The sequence below is a fragment of the Protopterus annectens genome, chromosome 3.part0, assembly GCF_019279795.1.
Source record: "Protopterus annectens isolate FY-2018-M chromosome 3.part0, PAN1.0, whole genome shotgun sequence".
Taxonomy (NCBI): Eukaryota; Metazoa; Chordata; order Ceratodontiformes; family Protopteridae; genus Protopterus; species Protopterus annectens.
The window spans coordinates 1,716,059,176-1,716,080,362 of NC_056731.1; the positions used below are offsets into that span (position 1 = coordinate 1,716,059,176).

At 43.3% G+C, this 21,187-nt stretch overlaps 1 protein-coding gene across 2 annotated transcripts in view; it reads right to left on the bottom strand.

The window, feature by feature from the left end:
- The window catches only part of TDP2 (tyrosyl-DNA phosphodiesterase 2), a 594,646-nt gene that overhangs the window by 238,578 nt on the left and 334,881 nt on the right, over window positions 1-21,187 (bottom strand). For both annotated transcript variants that reach the window (XM_044065748.1, XM_044065749.1), the window contains one exon: window positions 9,826-9,917. In XM_044065748.1, the coding sequence (XP_043921683.1) occupies window positions 9,826-9,917 (92 nt within the window). The remainder of the gene's footprint in view (window positions 1-9,825; window positions 9,918-21,187) is intronic.

A 21,187-nucleotide genomic window follows, 5' to 3' on the forward strand; every position in this document is an offset into this window, starting at 1 on the left:
ATAAACATGTTTTACTGGAACAAAGGAAAGGATTAACTCAATTCTGCATCCAGGAAGGATAGCCCCCAGAAGCAGAATTAATGACTGATTTCACAGATACTAGACATTACAGTGGTAAGACAAAGCCACTGTGAACTACAAACTCAATTTTTGACTACATAATTAAGGCTATACTTTTAAAAAGGAATACAAGTTCTACCAGTCTAAACAACATGAATAAGGCATCAGAGAGATTACTTTACAGGTTACTAGTCGACATGTTGTACGACTCAGTTATATCACAAACTATAAATAACTACAACACTTTATGAATAATGGGGAGGGGATAGCACAAGCACAAGCAAAAGGAATTCTGGTGGAATGTAGTGATGTTCCAGTCCACTGTGGTCAGGACTGGGATCTGTTTTATCTTTTTATCCAAGACATGATATGTAAAATACACAGCCTGCAGGTTTTTTATCTTGATGACTTCACACTTTAATAAACAGAAAAGAAAAAGTGAAGGATTCCAGTATAAGACTTGAAACAAATTTATACAAAAGAACCGCAACACTATATATTACAAAAAAGTGTGATCAACTTTGGAAAGGGCACTGTTACTTTACAACTGATGGTACAGGATTTCAAATGGAAGCTGCAGTTAAGGCTTTATTAACTTTACATCTAATAAACAGTTGAGTGGACTGATTCATGGGCACTTTTCAACTACAACCCAGGCCAGAAGCACAAACAACACAGAAATATACAACATGCTATAATCAATTAACAAACACAGGAAGTAGAGTCAGAACAATACATTAACACATGCAACTTACACACACATATAACACATGCAACACACACAAAACACACACGAGATGCATTCATGCATAATACACAACTATTCTAAAGATGCAAGTCATATCAGAAGTATCTGCAAAGTAGTTGCACATAGTTTTAATTAAGAGCTCTTGTAGCATACAGTCTCAGTCATCAAATTAGTCTGTCAGTATGAAAATCACAATAACTATACAAAAACAGATCCTTGATATCGGAGGAAAACTGGGATTCAATTTAACAGTCAAACACAAACAAAGCAGTATGAAAATGGATAAAATTACATGTGCATTAATAATAATTTGTAGAAATAAATCATGTAATCCCTTTGTTTATTTCTAAATTCTTAAAATTTAAGTAATTTCTAATGTACTCAGGAAGCAAGTTCCAAATGGCAGGTACTATCCTATAGTGAAATATTCAAGTTTTTCACAAACAAAGGAAGTGGAAATGTATAATATGAAAGTGTTCAATCTCGCTGTTTGTTCTTACACACGGGTTCGGAGCCGATCCTCGGCTCCGAGTTGGCCGCATCGCAAAGCTCTGCATCTTAGAGAAGCTCGAGACCAGACTATATCCCATAATCCTCCCTGTTATCCCACAGATCTAGTTGGCCGCTGCAACAGATCATCCGAGGAGAGCTCGGGCCAGAGAGAGAGATTTAGTTTATCGATCAGATAAGCAATTTTTTGATAAAAATTTTTTGTCATCTACCTTAGATAGAGTAGTACATAGTATGTGTGTGTGTTTTGATATATATCCCTTAAATATATATATACATATATATATATATATATATATATATATACATATACATAGGTATTTTGGCTACGGCCTACTTGTTTTTGTCAGGGCTCTGACTTTTTCCAGTGTTAGTTTATATAGTGTTTGTAGTGTAGTGGTTCTTTATATATATATATATATATATATATATATATATATATATATATATATTGTATATAGTTACTGTTAACTTTATTCCTGTATCTATATTATTATTGTAGTCACTGTTTTAGTGTTGTTGACTTGTTTTGTGTACCATGTCGGAGAAAGCCAAATCCGGCTTTAAGAGATGTCAGTGTGGACAGAAAATGTCCATCACTGACAATCACGCTTCCTGCGTCTACTGCCTTGACCCTCTCCACTTGCAGGAGGACTGCTCCATCTGTCATTCCTTTAGTGGGAGGGTCATGAAAGAGAGGCGCAGGAAGCTGATTGATAGGGGCTTACTTAAGCCTGACTTCCAGGAGGCCTTGGAGAAGTCCGACCAGGTTTCTAAGTCTTTGAAGGGGTCGAAGACGTCAAAGATGTAGGAGCCCATGTCATCGGCTTCGAGCTCATCTTCCAAGATTCATTCGCCGGTTCCACAGACCTTGGGGCCGAGCATCGAATGGTTATCTTTCACTGAGCCCCAGGCTTGGAACCGGTGTTGGAGCTGCCTCCACCGTCGATTCTTCGGTCGGTGCCATCTTCGGCCCCTTTGACCCGGTCTTCCAGACCTTTATCCGATACTGATGCGGATCGTGTCGTACAAAAACTAATGGAAAACACGGCCCTGTCCAAGCTGATTGCGGTTTCGTCCCAATTGGTGTCAAAACTGGAAGGCCTCCCTGTGTCTCCAACAAATTCTCCTTCGAGACTCATCCAGTCTTCGGAGCCGGGAGAGGACGAACCGATGATAGTGGAACCCTCGGTGCCGAATCCGTCCGTTGCGAGATCGGTGCCATTGACTTCGACTCCTATGGAGCCCGTAGGGGAGTCGTGGAGCCGACGATCTCTCCTTGGCGAGAGTCATACCGCTTTTTTGGTGCCGACTCTCCCTCTCGGGGCCTCAGCGCAGATAGGTTCGGCTCTGTCCTCGGGGTCGGAGCCCACGGTTCTGGTGTCGGGGAGGCTTCTGCGTTCTTCGGAACCGGAGGAGTCCTCGGCCCGGGGCTCGGGAGCTTTCGACCTTATGAGGAAGGTTTTGTCTACACAGACAACTACTTCATCAGAGGCATCTTCTCCTTCCCCCAAAGGGCCGCTTTCTGTTTCTGCTCCACAATCCACCCTAAGCGTAGAGTCCCGTTGCCTCAGCCAGCCCCAGAAGGTGCTCCCTGTTCCTCGGAGGCCTCACCAGAAGCCCCCTCTGATGAGGTACCGAGGAAAAGATTGTGCAAGAGGAGGCACATCGATTCCCTGCAGGAATCTCTAACGTCTGACACTGATTTGGATGAGGAAGAGGGGTCCCCACAGTCCCCCTATGAGGATGTGTCATTTGCAGACATCCTGGAGATCTTGAGACAGAGGGGTGATTGGCAGTCCCTAGCCCCCACTAAGGACGATTCGGTGTTGCTGAAGGCTTTGGGGGCTCAACCTTCTACCTCTTGGGTGACCCCGCCCTTCGATGAATTGATGGACTTAATTGCTCGAAGGGCGTGGGAAACACCGGACACAGTGGAACCGGTCCCCCGTAAACTGAACAAATTTATCACAGCCCCCCAAGATAAGGCCTATCTTACTAAAGGAGTTTTGGTCGATGCTATGGTGGTGGCGGCAGCCATGAAGAAGGAAATGTCTGAGTCTTCCTCTTCTGTTCATCCTCCTAATAAGGATTCTAGGACTATGGACAGATATGGGAAGCGCATTTTTAGTTCAGCGACTTTTTCCATGCGTTCGCTAAATTACTTGACACATTTTACACGACTGCAGAGGGATATCATTAAGGAACTGGGAGATACTCTCCAGGGTAACACAGATGCTGCTGTCTCAGATAAGGTGACAGCACAACTTAACACCCTTACTTCAACAGCAAACTCATCCATGAGGCTCATCTCATATGCAGCCGAAGGATCAAGTAGAGCTGCAGCTTCAGCGATTGCTCTCCGTAGACAATCCTGTATGCGGCTGTGCTCCTTTGCGGAAGCCTTCAAGTCTTCCTTTGCCAATGCCCCCTTTGATGGTACCACGCTCTTTGGGCCCAAAGTAAAGGAGACTCTAACTCGGTGTGAGCAAGAAGGGAAGACCCTGTCTGTTGTTGGGGTCCGTTTTTCAGCTCCAACTAGACCGTTCCCCAAAGGGCAACGAAGCGGAAAAATGTGGTTCCGTAAAACTCAGGGATCTTTCCAAGCCACACAGAGTGATACCCCCTCCAGAGGCAAAGGAGGGGGAAGAAATGGAAGACGCCGCCCTGGCGGCAGAGGGGGTCGCAAAATCAGGGTGACAGGGATACCATCCCTGGGAAGTCCTTCCAGCACTCCAGAGTGGAGGCCCGACTGTCCTGCTCTGGAGGCAGTCGGGGGTCGCTTGGCTTTATACCCACAGGCCTGGCTAAATCTTACCTCGGATTCTTGGGTAAAAAGCATAGTAACCAGAGGATACAAAATTCCCTTTACATCCACCCCACCTCAACAAAAGAGATTTCCAGATGTGCCACCCCATCTGCGAGATCCAGCAGCTGTAGAAATTTCAAAGCTGCTCAAAAAAAAGAGTCATCCAGCCAGTCCCGGCGGACCAAAGAGGATCCGGAATTTACTCAAGGTTCTTTTTAGTTCCAAAAAAGACAGGGGACTAGAGACCGATTTTGGATCTCACCAAACTCAACACCTTTGTAAGGAAGGAAAAGTTCCGGATGGTCACGCTTCAGTCGATCCTTCCCTTCTTACAGAAGGACGATTGGATGTGCTCGATAGATCTCAAGGACGCGTACTACCACATCAAAATGGCCAGGCCGTCCAGAGATTACCTGCGCTTCCGGCTGGGGGCCAGTCATTTTCAGTTTCGAGCTCTCCCCTTTGGTCTCACCTCAGCCCCCAGGGTGTTCACCAAATGCATGGCAGTAGTGGCGTCTCACTTGAGAAGACAAGGATTCCGAGTGTTTCCGTATCTGGATGACTGGTTCCTCACCACCACCACCAAGCATCGTCTTGTACAAGCCAGAGACTACACAGTCGACCTTTGTTCTCATTTAGGAATTTCAATCAATGTCAAAAAATCTGCCTTATCACCCTCACAGCACATCTCATTTATCGGGGCAGATCTAGACACAAGGTTAACACTGTTAAAGCTTCCTCCACTAAGAGCATCAGCCCTCAAAGAACAGGTTCTGCTTCTTCTTCAGAACAGGAAAGCCCCGGCCAAACTAGTGTTAAAGGTTCTGGGACTGATGGCAGCGTCTCTGATTGCAGTTCCCATGGGCAGATTGCACAGGAGGGTCCCCCAATGGCTACTTTTCGCGCAATGGTCATTCCAGCAGCTACCCTTATCACACAAGATACTAATAACAGACTCTTGCAAATGAGATCTTTCATGGTGGGTGAACAGTCAGGAACTCACAATGGGTCGCCCATTTGTCCTACCCAACCCGACGGCCACAATAACCACGGACTCTTCTCTGATAGGGTGGGGGGGGCTTTTTCAGGGAAGAACGGTCCAAGGGGAATGGTCTAATCTGGAGTACAACCTGCACATCAATGTTCTGGAGTTGAGGGCGGTGTTTCTAGCGTTGCAACACTTCCTAGCTCTCTTATCTCTGGGAACAGTGGCAGTTCAGACGGACAACATGTCTGTGCTCTGGTACATAAACAAACAAGGCGGAAACAAGTCTTACCCGTTATGCAGAGAGGCCATGAGAATTTGGCAATGGGCAGAGTCCACGGGTCGCTTTCTAGTGGCAACGCACATCCCGGGGTCATCCAATGTCATTGCGGACAGGTTGAGCAGAGTCATCCTGTTACCTCACGAGTGGTCCCTCAAACCGCAAGTGGCGGAAAGGATCTTCCGCAGATGGGGCCAGCCTTGCTGCAATCTGTTTGCATCCCCGTTGAATGCCAAATGCAGAAGCTACTTTGCCCTTCTACCCCCTCCAGGGGGTGTTCCCAGGGACACTCTTGTGCACGATTGACCCCAGGGTCTCCTGTATGCATTCCCGCCTGCCACGTTGATTCCCAAATTTCTACAGAAAGCCAGGAACCTGGAAAGGACGATAATCCTCATAGCACCATTCTGGCCTCGGCAGATATGGTTCCCCTTTCTTCGAGCCCATCAAAGGGAGGAACCTTGGATTCTCGACCCAGTGCCGGATCTATTGACTCATTCGTCGGGAGTTCCTCACCCATCCTTTCAATCCCTCAAACTGACAGCTTGGCTGCTCCGCTTCCCTGTCTAGCCAGGTCAGACCTTCTCTCTCCTGCGGTTCAGCACATTCTGGTTGCCTCTCATAAAGCCTCCATCAGAAAGCTTTACAGGAGCAAATGGAAACGCTTTGTATGTTGAGCGTCAGGTCAACACATAGATCCCTTGGTAGCTCCACTTGACAAAGTTCTGGAATTCTTATCAATACTCTTTCACGAAGGGGCCTCTACTTCCACCTTAAGAGTACAGTTGGCGGCCATATCTAACTTTCATAACGGTGAAGGGGGCTCTTCTATTATGTCTCACAGGCTTTGCAAGGCTTTTATGAAGGGAACTTTCCACCTTCGTCCACCCATTCGGGAGCCCTTTTTCCCATGGAATTTGAACTTCTTGTTGTTGCAACTGATGTTACCGCCCTTCGAACCAGCTTCATCCTGCCTCCTAAAGTTCTTGTCATGGAAGACACTATTTCTTGTTGCTGTCACTTCAGCTCGAAGAGTCTCAGAATTACAAGCATTATCAGTCAGGCCACCGTACTTGATCTTCCACCTGGATAGGGTTTCCTTGTGCACAAACCCGTCATTCCTCCCCAAGGTATGTTCTGCCCTAAACATCAACCAATCCATAGAGCTCCCCACGTTTTTCAAGAATCATTCAAACAAATTGGAATATATGCTGCACAAGTTGGATGTACATAGGCAACTGAGATTTTAATTGGACAGGACTAAAGATCATAGAAAGTCAGATCAGCTGTTCGTTTTGTTTGCAGACAACAAAAAGGGTATGGCAGTCACGAAACGTACCTTATCTAAATGGCTTTCTGATTGTATAGGGTTTATGTATTCTATTTCGAATCAGCCACTACCTTTCAAGCCTAAGGTCCATTCTACTAGGGCCATTTCCACTTCCTTAGCTCATGCAGCTCGCTTACCATTGGACATGATTTGTGCAGCAGCAACGTGGGCTAAACCTCATACATTTATCACTCATTATAAAGTGGACAGGGCTTCTAAGGACAGGACATCCTTTGGTTCCACTGTGCTAAGGAACGTTCTTCCATGAGTCACCCAGGGTGATGGAGCTAGGGACGCTACCCGTGTGTAAGAACAAATGGCGAGATTGAACACTTTCACATTTAGAAGTTATGTACTTACCATAACGTTCCATGTGAGGTGTTCATCTCGCCTTTGTTCTTACATTCCCTCCCTTTCCCTCCCCACACGTTATGGAAGAACAGGTAAGATTAGAGTCTGGTCGGGATTCTTCCCTTTTCTTGGGTTCATTGCTCTGTGTCCCCAGTGGGATATAGTTCACCTCACATAGGCATTAGATATTATAGTCAGAAGGTGTTCCTCGATAGCCATGTGAATGTGAAGGTCTTTGACCAAGTTGACTATTAGCGGTCTGGTTTCTTGCAAACTAGATCTGAGGGATAGCAGGGAGGATTATGGGATATAGTCTGGTCTCGAGCTTCTCTAAGATAAAGAGCTTTGCGATGCGGCCAACTCGGCTCCGAACCCATGTGTAAGAACAATGGCGAGATGAACACCTCACATGGAACGTTATGGTAAGTACATAACTTCTAATTACGTACAAATCACTATGACAGGACTATTTAAAGCTTAACAATTGACAATGATTTTGATTTAAAGGGATATTTTACAACTATGTAATTAAGGCTTCTACTCATAACACAAGCAAAAGATTACAAGTCAAAATGCAAAGGGAGATGAAATTGGGGGATCAAGAAGTAATGGGAGAGTAGAAATTTGGATGTAGGTCCTTGAGGAGAATGACAACCATAAGGAGTACTATAGCAGAAAGCATTCTAAAAACTAAACTAATAACAGAATCTAGAAAGCAGATTTTACCAATAGGAATGACTGCAAGAAGGGATATAGAAAGCAAGACTGGGTTGGAATTTACTGGTGAAAATTGGTAAAGGAACTACAGTTTGGGGAGCAAATAACTAGACATGGAAAGGTAATGAAGAGGGATGAGGCTAACGAGAAGTTTGGATTGCAGGTTAGAGACCAACTTCCCTACCAGGGACTAAACACAGTGCACTGGCAAACAAAAAGAGATAAGGTGGATTGTTAAATGAAAGACCCTCTCCTGTGGTTTTATAGTTGAGTCTAGAACAGCAATTGCTGTTAAAATGGAATTAATTAGTGTGGCATATAAAATATTGCATTTTAACTATAAGAAACAATTAGAGGAGGTTAGAAGAGATTGGGAAGAGAGAATGGAAAGGCAATATATAAAGGGACAATGGGAGGACATCTGCATGGCTCCAAAGTATGCAATAAAGTCCATAAGGTTTAGGATTTTTCTTGTATGTATTTGTATAGACACTTTTACACCCCAAGCAGACTTCAGTAAAATTTCCTCAGGTAGACAGCAACTGCTGAAGGTGTGGTAGAAAGGACAGTGGCAATTTAGAACATGTTTGTGGGAATATAACGGGATGGCAGGTTTAAATTCCCTATAGAATACTTTGCCAGAATTATTGGGAGAGCAGATGGTTGCAACTAAGGAACTGATTCTTTTGAGCTAGGATGTAGGATCTGATGGGTCTACTTCATAACACTTAAATTTCATAATGCTGAATTTCATAACATTGAAAACAAAACATCTAAATCCCAAAACACGGAAAACTCAGAACACTGAAAGTGTGCTTCACAAAACTGAAAACCAATGCACATGTAAATAACACCCCTTCACCTATAACAACACCTAATAAACACACTTTCTACTATGTTTCTGCAGGGGGGCAAAGCTGCCTTGCACCCCCATAAATTAAATATACCAACTCCAAGAGGTTAGGAAATTAACTTTTTTCCACTGTAGTGCGATCTTGGTGTTGGTATATTTAATTTATGGGAGGTATGGGGGGTGCAGGGAGGCTTGCCCCCCTGCAGAAATGTGGTAGAAAATGTGTTTGTTAGTAAGGTGGTGTAGGTGGAGGGGATCTTTTTTACTTGTGCAATGTAGTTTTCAATATTATGAAGCACACTTTCAAAGTTCTGAGTTTTCAATGTTTTGGGTTTTCAGTGTTTTGAATTTTCTATGTTATGGTCTCTGTTATGAATTTCAAGTTATGAAACTTCAATGCAATGAAGTAGACCCGATCTGATTTGGTTAGACAAAGTAAGGCCTTAGTAAGTTTAACATTACTGGCTGCAAAAAATGCAGTTACTAGAAAATGGAAATCAAAATCTAAACCAAGTGTAACAGAAGTACTGAATATTGTGAAGGAGATGCAAGAACTGGATTTGGAATGTTTATAAAAGGCAAGGAGCAAATTACACAGAGATTTAATTTGTGGAAACAATACATGCAGAACAGCATTCAAGAGGAGGAGTGAAATTTAAGGGAAGGCAGGAATTGAGCAACTTATGTAATGCTGGAATGAAAAGAAATTGTTACAATGTATACTGAATAAAAATAAAGGAGATGTCAGTATGGCTTTTCTTTTCTATTATTCTTTATGTAGTTACTGTCAGTTTAAAAAATGTCATGTTTAATAAACATGTTTTAACAAACAGCTTGGGAATTCACACTGACATAAAGATACACAAATGAGAAAATTATCTCAACTACACACCATCTTCCCCTTAGAATGAATGCCAAAGCAGATGAAGGAATTAAACTCATGAAAATATCTGAAGAAACTGTTTACCAACTTCATATGTATGAAAGTACGTCATGTGTACTGATAAAGATATCCTTTAAGTTTTAAGAACCTTAACTACAACTTCTAAAAAATAAAGTTAGCCTAAAGACAGTCCATGGATGATGTGAAGACTGGAGCTCATGGACAGAGAAATGTATAGATGCTTCTTATAAAAATGCATAGTAACATTACCAGCTACAAGTTAGCTGAAAATTCATTACCTGGAATGATGTTGTAGCTGACTGCTCTTTTTTGAAGGTAGATTAAGTATGGTGGAATGACTTCTTGCAAGAACACAACATCTGGACTGTACCTACACAAAATAAAATGTACCTAAATTCAGGTAATGTAAAAGGATAACATGGCTTACCAAGTCCTTGCATCACCTACTCGCTACATAAACTGTATACTCTGCCAGGCAAAACACTTTCCTTTCTACTGCTTTCTAAACTAATAAATAATATACGCTCTAAGTGCTTAACACGCTGTTACCAAATGGTGGTGTTTAGTTCATGTGCAGTTCTAGTCCTGAAACAGAAGGACTTCCATCAAGATGCATAAAAGTTTCAGCCATATTTTTCCCCCCAAGAGCATACACAACTGAAGTCATTCTTGCCTGTCTTCATGTGACTTTGGTGCAGAACTTGCAATAGGTTTTTTGCATTCATTTGAAATACATTGACTATGCCTATGTCCTTTAACAAATGACGGTCTATAGAAATGAATGCAGTAAACCAGATCGAATCTCTATAATTATCTAAACAAAGGAATACAATTTTCCCGTTTTCTACTAATGAGAATTCTTATGCATGCCAGTAGCCTAGCTGCTTTCCTATAGTGCTTCCTTGGTTTACTTTAACATGTTACTTACAACTATCATACTACAGATTAAAGCAGTAATGACAGAAAAGTACATGTTGTAATAGTGTCATAATATGGAAATATGCATAAAAATGACCTTATACTGACTGCTTCTTTGTGGAATGTTTTTCAGCTGAAGTAGCATTTCTATACTTTACTTGGGTTAAGAAATGATCCATTTTGCATCAAACCACCCAGTCCACAAATGTTAAATTTAACTTCATGGATTCCTGTCAGCACCAACTGCTGCAACTACTTCCAATATATACTTTTCTCCTGGGGTCGAGTTTTCCAGATTTAGTACTCTGCGTTCATATGCACTGAATTTAAAAATACCTTATTCATTTACTTGTACTGAGTTTTAAGTTACCTTATTAGGTTTGAATGACAAGTAATTTTCATTCTTTCCAACTTACCACTAATGTATTTATTAGCCCTGAACACAGACTGTTGGGTTAAGTGCAAAATGGAAATTTTATCTATCTACACTTTGTTGACTGGGTTTGGCCAATGACCTCTTTTCATGGAAGCCAAGGTGATATTCATTCTGACTACAGGGAAAACTGGCCAAGACACCAGGGAACTTCCACTACTCTTTTTGATAAGTGCTGTGGGATCTTTTTTATTTACATAAGGTACCATTATCTAATGCAGATGGAGCCTTGGTTTAACACCTCATCCAAAGGATGACCCACTCAGGATTAAAGTATTCCCCCTTATGCTGCACTTCCTAGTGTGCCAGGACATTCAGCTTCCCTCAAGATCTTTAGCACATCCTCAGAAAAAGAGTGCCAAAAATGTAGCAAGATCAGATTGTTCACTCTTTCAATTTCAGAATGTCCAGGTTTGGGTGTTCCAGTGTCCCAAATGACTGAGTCAACGAGTGAAACCTGAAGAAGTAGAGCTACTGGTGTGTCTACTATCATTAACAGCAGCAGGGAGAACCAATATTGTCTTGGCCAAAAAGATGTAGTTAGAAGTATTTTTGCCTTCTCTCTTTCAGTTTTTGAATCATCCTAGAAATTACAGGAAGTGCAGGATAAGCACACGTAAACAGACCCATTCAGTTGAGTAAGGCATCCACTGCCCAAGACAACCTTGTAGTGTGCTCTGGAGCAAAATTTCCACAGTTGTCTGTTGCTTAAAGAAGCAGATAGGCTTATTTCTGATATAACCTACCTGCAACCTGGGCCAAGAAATTGGTCTTTGTTTAACATCTATTGCTCCTGTCATGCTTACGTGATCTATTGGAATATTTTATCAGAATGGAATACACGATGCCCTGGGGATCATACTTGATTTCAATGCTATGACCCACACCTGCACTGCTACTCTGCAAATATAGTAAGACAGCATATTCCCCTGTTTATGTACCATAATACAGTAGTGTTGACTGTAATAAGGTGCAGGATTCCTGCCTTCTAGACTAACTTGAAGGCCTTCAGTATCTGAATGACTTCCATCGACTTTTTGATGTTGAGGAGCCTCATGATTGGGTTGTTATGTATCCTGAACCCTTACTTTGAATGAATGGGTTCTCCAGGCCATGTATGAGGCATATGCTATCATGGTCTGGACCTCAGGGGCCTCTTTGAAAGGAACACATTGAATGGGCCAGCTGAATGCAATTCTGAAAAATCACCTGTGTGAAAAACGAAAGTTATGTACTTATCGTAACACTAGATCTATGTTGTCTTCTTCTATCTGTCTCAACTACTGGATATATCTGACTTGATCCAATGCTGGCAACTCTCAGACTTTTGGATGAAAGGCTCAGGCTCCTCTCCCATCCATAATTCCATAGAGTTTGCCTGCTTATACAGAATACTCCACCTATACTACACAAGCAGAAAAGGCTGGAATGGCAATAAAACAGTGAAGGACTCTAGGTAAGACAAGCCTCCAGAAAAGTCTGGTATGGTCACTTGAGAGCCCAAAATAATGTCAATTTGGCAGGCAGATGGAGGGACGGAAGGTTGATATGTATGGAAAAAGACAACATATCTCTAGCATTATGTTAAATACCTAACTTTTGTATCCGATGATGTATTTTCCTTCTGTCTCAGCTATTAAGACAGGGTCTCCAGCTACCGCAAACCCTGGGTGGACTCGTGGAATGATGTTTCAAAGGACAGTGGAGCTAAACAAAGCCCAAGACTTAGATGCAGGTCCACCTCTTAATGAGAGAGAAATGTGTGTACTGCAGCCCAAGTAGCCATAGTACAAATATCATTATTAAGGACTCTGAAAAGAAAGGTGTAGAGTTTTCCACTGCTGAATGAGCTTTAGGTAGGGGCAGTCCCTTGGCTCTATAGACAAAACAATGCAAATCAGACAACCACCTGGTCAACCTAACTTCGGAAATGCTGGCTCCTAATTTAGCTTTATAAAAGGAGAGAAAAAGTTGGTCAGATTTTCTGAATTCCTTGGTATGGTGTAAACAGCAATGTAATATGTATTCGCCGCTGCTTGATCAGTTGGGGAAGAACACCAGGAGATTAACAGCCTGATTCAAGGCAGAGCCAGAAGCACATTTGGAAAGAAAGTCAACATTCATTCAGCGACAGAAAGAGAAAGAGGCAGAGAGAGGGAGAGACTTTGTGAAAGACAAGTTATAGTGGTTTGCACAAGGCTTGCAGTTCTGAAATTCTCCTTGTTTAGGTAGACACCACCAAAATGTTTTCCTAGAAAGGAATTTCATTTCCATAGTACCTGCAGGTTCAAAAGGGGATTTTTTGCCAAGGCACGGAGTAAAACAGTAATATCTGAAGGTGGAACAGGAGCCCTAAGTGGAGGATGTAAGAAAAACTTTCCCCACAAAAATGCCTTAGACAATTTTAAGGAAGCAATAGGTATATGGCCTTCATCAACATGAAAATTCAAGTTAGCTGCCAACTGGACTTTGATGGTGGACTAGCTAGCTTTTGTATGAAAAAGATCTGGCAAAGGGGACAAAAAAGGATCTCGACCCTTGGAAGAGGCCCAGAGGGAAATATCTTCCATCCAGAAAGTTTAAAGAACTATGTGGAAGGCACTTGAGATGATGACAAGATGTGACTCACACTAATAAAAGGAAGTGAATCACACTGGATGAAAACCTGGAACTTGTGGCCATCACTGGAAGTGAAGAAACTGGTCAATTTAAGGCATTTGATGTCCACGTGATGCTTCCTGGATGGGTGAGAGATCAAATCTGGAAGAGAATCCAGCACCCAGGGAGGGTACACCAGATGGGACCACAAGAAAGGGAACCATATCTATCAAGCCCAAAAGGGGATGATGAGAATCACCTTCACCCTGCACCAGGCCACTTTCTGCAGAAATTTAGTTATAACAGGAATCAGAGGATAAGAGTAAATGAGATTGAGGGGCCAAGTGTGGACCACAGACTTCCTCGGGGACCGCCTCTCATACAAAATCAGGGCAAAGTAGGTGCTGCATTTGGTGCTGTCCACGGGTTGCAAACAGATCACAGCAAGAATAGCCCCAGTGCCTTAAATTCATGGAAACCACTGTCTGAGTGAGAGACCACTTGTGCTGCAGAAGAATGGACATCAACTTGCCTGCCAATATATGATTTCCCAGGGATATGTGATGCAATAAGTAAGCAATGGGAATACATCACCCATTGCCAAAACATTATAGCCTCCCAACATAAACAGTACGATTGGATTCCTCCTTGTTTGTTGATGCACAAGACTACAGACATACTGTCTTGTCTGGAGAGTGATCACACCCATGGGGAGGGGGGGCCCTGGAAGGCCTGGAAAGCTAGCAGGACTGCCCTCATCTTCAAAGCACTGATGTGATGATTGGCCTCCATCAATAATCATGTACCTTGGTCAGTCTTTCCTCACAAAATGCCCCCCACCCCAGAAGGGAAGCATCTGTGGTTACAGTGGCTCCTGAGAGAGAGAACAAAAGGATGACCTAAAGAGATCAGAGGAGAATTTGACCACCACTGAATATGTTGCTTGCAGATTATCATCAGTCTGACCAGAAATCTCAAAGGATGGTGCATGATGGACCACTACTGACAAAGTCCACTGTAACACTCATGTGGAATCTCGAATGAGGGATAAAGGTAATAGATGTTGCTATAGAGTCCAAAAGAAATAGTATGGATCTTACCTTGAGATTTTGTTCAGATGGGACCAAGAAAGTCTGCTGGCACAAGGTGGCTAACCTTGATTCTGGAAATCTGGCTGTCTGCACGGTGGTGTCCAGGTGGCATCCTATGAACTCTACAGTCTGGACTGGTATTAATTTGGACTTCTCCATGTTGATCAAGATTCCCAGATGATAGCATAATTGAAGCAAGAATCCCTGGCTTGAATTGGCAGATCTTTTGTGGCATCAATTATAAGACATTCATTTAAATATGGGAACACCCAGAACTCCTGCAGTTGGAAATGTGCTGCTACACCCTGGGAGCTGTGGTGAGTCTGAAGGACAGTGCTCTGAATTGAAAGTGACTGTTTCCCAGCCAAAAGCAAAGGAACCTCTTTGACAGCCTTTCTATTTTGATGTGATAGTAGGCTTCCCGAAGGTCCACTAAGCACATCCAGTCATCCTTCATCAGAAAAGTAAAATGGGCTGAAAAGTGTCCGGCTAGAATGTTGCCTGTTTCACAAACTGGTTTAAGTGACTGAGGTCCACAATGAGATTGAGGTCCCCATTTTTCTTTGGAAACAAAAAGAATCTTGAGTAGACTCATGACCCTTGCTGCTACTCTGGTGGGATATTCCAGGATGACTCACTAGTTTTTTGCAACTTTACGTTTCCTGTGCTAACTCCTTCCTCTGTGGGGTGGTACCTTGGGAAGGTTTCTGTATGACAGTTTTGCCGAGAAAGAAAAGGAATGGCGTAGACTCTGGTTATTACTACCAGCACCCATGAATCAGATGTGATGGGCAACCAGGCATGAAGGTGCAGAGATTAGAATCTCCCCAACTACCTCCAAAGTGCAACAGTTGGGCAACCTTTTAGGAGAGCTGGAAGGGTTTTACCAGCAAATGGGCATCGAAACCCCTGGTTCTGAGGATCACCTTTGCGTTTAGGGCAACACCTGTTGTTTTTCCACCTTTGCCACTGGGGCATCTGTATCCAGGAGTGTCCTGTACAAAACACTGAAGCTTACAGAACCATAGACTCTTTCCACCTTTTTGATTCTGGGAAAAGGTCCTTTGAGGGGTAGAAAAACATAAGCCAACTGCAGACAGCGTTTTGACATCCTGCTCATTCCTGGTGAGTGTGTCTTTAAATCTGGGCCCAAAAAAAGTGGATCCATCACAGGGGCATTCAAAAAGGACATTTTGAAGTTCTCTACAAAATCACAGAGAAGCAATCCAGACATGTCAGTGTATGGCAAAGCCGATGCCTGCTGTTCTAGATGTGCCATCAATCGCATTGGACAAAAGCCAGTTAGAAATATTTGTAATGGACAGTAAGGTTGCCAAGTGTGAATCTGCCAATTTTTGAGACTATACTGTCATAGCACCTGAAAGGGACTTGAAGAGTTCTTTGACGAAGTCCTTCTGAAACTTTGTCAGGTATGCAAGATAATTAATCACATGTAAGGCAAATGTCATTGAAGCATACATTCGCATTCCAAGTCTGTCTGAGAGTTATTCCTTAATGGCCACCACCACAGCTCTTCCTTAATGGCCACCACCACCTCTGTGGGCAACTACTGGAGGCCCCTTGCTCCAGTGAGGCCTATCTTAGGGTGAAGCTAAAATCTTGCTGAGCTTCAGAAGTATGGACTCCACTACATATGACTCCTTCCACAGCTGCTGGGACACCAAGTCAATTAGCTCATTAGCTGGGAGGACTCCAAAAGCACTAAGGAACACCAATTTCTCCTGGGAAGGGGCATCTGTGGACCAGCTCCCCTTTTGCAGAAGAAATTCCAGGATGTCCCCAAAGCAGATGTCTTCCAGTGGAGAACCTTGGGGAACCTTCCCCTTCACTTGAAGTCAGTTTCATTAATCACAGACTTCTGTGGGAAGTCTAAACACCTATTTTTGCATTAGTGCTTTCTGTGTTCTTCCACAGCAGGGTTCGATCTGGGGAAGAAACAGAAGAGTGAAGCTTGTCTCCTGTGCTCTGTAGAGGCTCATTGTAACTAGCTGATCCAAACAAATAGAATGATGTGGACTGTGTACTGCAGAAACCAGACAGAATTGAGGCAGATCTGAGTGAGGACATAGACCACTTCTGACTAGTTCAAGTGATAAATGAGATCTAAGGAACTGTAAGGGGAGATATGAGTTATGGGAAGGGAAGAGGAGTCTATGCCTTGGTTCCAAATAAGAGTTGCTGGCAATGAATCCAGTTGAAGCTGATATACCGATTAATTGAGACAGAGGGAAATGACAACACTCCATCCAAGGATGTGTTACAGGTCATATATGTTCAGGTATCTTGGGAGTCAGTGGCAGCCCTCTGGTCCCCACAAAAACAATCTAACAGCTTTTTTTAATGCTTTATGCTTGAAAGAGCATTTGCACGGCTGATCTCTGTATTTCTTTGACAGGTAAATGTTAGCAATTACATATGTGTCAATGATAGCTGAATGAATACTGTTGAACATATAATTATTTTTCTATAACAAGCATTTCCCTGCGTCTAAAGAATAAGTGCTATGGGATCTTTAAAATCCACCTCAAGTAACACAGTAGGCAAATGGAGGTGGAAAGAATCAAACCCGTACTTGGATATAGGAAGCAGAAGCAGCAAGTTAACAGCTCAGTCTTAATCCTCTGCAGTAACTGCCAGAGTGCAGTTAAAATGTTAAGAAAATCTGCTCCCAGGTTTGGGTGCAATGTGTTAGTAACAGTGATTAAGGTACCTACTCTACTAGACAAATAAAAATGATAAAAAGTGCTTTAATGTAAAACTGCTATTGCACTAACCTCACCATAAACAATATTCCAGGCTGATGCAACAAATGACAAGAAAAAAAACTTGTATGGCTGGATGCTTGGATGCTTTAACTTTGGTTTCAGTGACCATGCATGGAACTCAGACTCTATCTTCATGAAAAACTTTAACTGATGACACTTTTTTGTTAAACTGCTCAAAACTTGTTTCTGTTTTATAGACATTTATCACAGAACCAAAGAACCTCTTACTAAATCTGGTATTCAGTACTATCACAATTTAAAGCCTGGTAACTGAATTTATGCCAGACCCCTCCAATGGGAGTCCAATCTTCACCTGCTCTGAAAGGGACCTTATAGATGCCCATTGTGTCAGCCTAACAACCTGGATCCACTCCACCCACTTCAATAAATAAATAAATAAATAAACACCTGGTAAAGAGTCAAAAACACAGCAGACTTGGCATACGTCCTTTCCTACTTCTGATGTTACAGACTCTTCGGGGATCTAAACAAGTGAAAACAAACAGTTTTCTGCTCACACTCTGTCAATACCCTAAAGACAGTATAGTTGTGCCCACTTACCATAGCTGTAAAAGTTCGAGTAGATCAATGTTGCAGTACTGATTCTTCATCTTCCTGCCATGCTGCCTGTGACTGGCCTGATATCCAAAGTCTTTGCATCACTCCTAGCCGATGGAGGTCCGAAGACAGACATCTGGACATCGAGGTTTAAGAAAGGTATTTATCGGCACCACTTCAGAACTTTTTAAGTACTGAATGAGCATTCTGATGTCTGAGGACAGCATGACCTCCCCAGTTGTCTGAATTTAAGTAAGATGGAGGGAAACACATAGGAGGTAGAGAATGGATGATGGAGATAAGAGGACTATCTGCAGGAAAACAAAATTCTACCTCTTGCACCTAGCAAAAAGGAAACAGTGGTCAGCAGACAGAAGGGATGGAGGCTGGGAGTATGCATGGCAATACTTATCTACTAGAACATCAATCAGTGTTGCAGTACTAATTCCTGGGAAGGCTCCCAAAGCTAAAAGATGGGTGGTGGGTCATTTGTATGAGGATGGCAGTAGAAAAAAACTGCTCCACATCTGGAGACATTGCCAAGATTATAGTATTTTGTAAAGGTGTGCACGTAGTTCCATGTGGTTACCTCTAATGTGGCCTGTGTAAGGACTCCTTTTAGGAAAGTTGTGGTAGTTGCCCCATAGGTTCATACTAGGCTATCTGCCCTAGGGCATTTACAAGCCCAGCCAGAGTGTGTTTGGCTTTCACCACCCATTTTAAAATGAATTTTGCTATGCCGTTTTTCGAGGTTCCATCCACTCATCAAGATTCCTCTTGAAGAGAGTCAATGAGGGACTCTGCCTAACCTGGACTGGGATTTTATTCCAGAGTGAAGGGAGCCTCTGGGTTATGAATCGGTCCCTCCAGCATGTCCTATTTATTTCACTGCTGAGGTTCAAGTCTCTCGAGCGCGTAGCTCGATGGGAGTTGGATTTTCTGAGGTGCAGCATGTCCATTAATTCCGGGTTGGACATGGCTTTATACGTCAGGCACAGATCGCCTCTGAGCAGGTGGTATGCCACTGAGTAGAGCTGGAGTTTCTTTAACCGGGCAGCATATGGCATCTGTTTGACCCCTTTGATCCTCTTGGTGAGGTACTTTTGGGGTCTTTCCAGTTGCTGCAGGTGTCTGGTAAGGTACATCCCAAAAGGGGCATTGTACTCAATTATGGGCCTGATGAGGGGTGAGTAAAGAGGCACGATGACCTCCCCTGATCTAGATGGGAATCCCTTCATGATTAGGTGGGCTATATAAAATGTTTTTCTAACCACTTTGGCCACGTGGTTGTCGAATGAGAGATTGCTATCAACTTGGGACCCCAGGTCCCTAATTACTTCTTCCGTACTTAATGGATTACCATCTATGTGGTAATTTGTGGGCACTTTGTTTTTGCCAAAGGGGATGACTATACACTTTTTGGTGTTTAGCTTGAAGCCATGGCTCTGGCACCAGTTGTCTGTTTCTATGAGGCTCTTTTGTAGGATGCTTGTGTCAGCTGGAGAGTCGATTATGGCGCCCAGTTTGCAGTCATCTGCAAACTTGGTCAGCCACATTCCTTCCGTGTTGGCCTGTACCTCCGAGAAATATATACCGAACAAGAGAGGTCCCAGGACTGAGCCTTGTGGGACGCCACTTGTAACTGGTTTGGAATCTGACATGGCTCCAGCAATTCTAACCATGTGGGTTCTGTCCTTGAGCCAGTTTGCAACCCATCTAGTGACATAGGGGTTTATATTTAAGCTGGTGAGCTTATCTATAATGCCCGAGTGGGGTATTGTATCGAAGGCTTTTGCGAGGTCCAGGTAGGCTGTGTGGACCACCTTCCCCTCATCAATGGCCTTGGTGACCGTTTCAAAGAAATCGACCAGGTTTAAGAGGCAGGATATGCCCTTAACAAAGCTGAATTGGGTAGGATCCAGTGTCTGTAGGTCCCCAATATCTTTATTTATGAGGTCCATGATGATCCTTTCCATAGCTTTGCAGACCAAGCTAGTCAGGCTTATGGGGTGATAGTTTCCAGGATCCGTTGATGCACCACCTTTGTGGAGAGGGACCACTGTTGCTGTACGCCACTCTTTGGGTACATATCCTGTAGTAAGGCTGAGATTGAACAGTAGTTTTATGTTTGGGTTTAGTTCCTCTTGAAGTTCATGTAGGACTCGGCCCGGGACACCGTCTGGTCCCATTGATGCTGTTTTTTTTGCTTTGGAGAGGGCGGCTCTTACCTGAGCATCTGAGATGTCAGGAGGGGGGGGGGCAGCACTCTGCTGGGATAGATATTTGCCCTTTTGGTGGGGAAGGGGGGGAGATGTTTGCGCTGAACCTGTCAGCTAGGATGTTGGCAATGTCTGTGGGTTCGGTGTATTTTTTGTCATTTTGGACTAATTCTGAGCATATCTGGGAATTCCCACCCAGGTTCCTAACATAACTAAAGAAAGCCTTGTGATTATCCTTAGTGTCCTGTGCAATTTTTCTCTTGAAGCTGGCCTTAGACGATTTTATGAGTGCCCGTAGTTTTTTGCTAATACTGATCAGAGATGCCTTCCCTTTTTGGGATTTTGCTCTATCATGTAGTAGCTTCCTCCTTCTATTGTATAGTTTGTTTATGGCCAGGTTCCACCAGACAGGACGCCTGCCTTTGGAGGATTGGGTCTTGGTTTTGTTTGGGAGTGCATGATCCATGCATTCCTGAAGGTGTTCATAGAATGCGTTTATAAAGGGTTCTGCGGTCTGGGCCGTATTTTCCACAGGCCCGGGGGCTTTGAAGGATTCCACCTCGGTTTTGAGGAGTGTGAAATTTGCTTTAGAGAAGTTTTTCACTGTGGTTTTCTGGGCAGGGGCTGGGGTCGGGATGTGAATATCTAGTGAGATTAGTTTATGGTCTGATCTTACCAGTGAGGGATACACTTCTGGTCTGGAGCATAGAGTCCTGATGTTGGTGATGATCAGGTCCAGTATGTTTTCCCCTCTTGTGGGAGTGGTAACAAGTTGTTCCATAGCATTTGAGTTTATAAATTCTAGGAACCTTTGGGTTAGGGTGTTGGAGCTAGAGTAATGCTCCCAGTCTATGTTTGGGTAGTTGAAGTCGCCCAATATAATGGTGTTTGGAGAGACCTTCATATTTTCCAGTGTTCTCAGTAAGGCCAAGTGGGGTTCCTGGGTTTGGGAGGGTGGTCTGGAGCAGGCTATAAACTGGAAGGCAGTTTTACCCACTGTTAGTTGCACATGGATAGTCTCTGATGCTTCTTGCTGT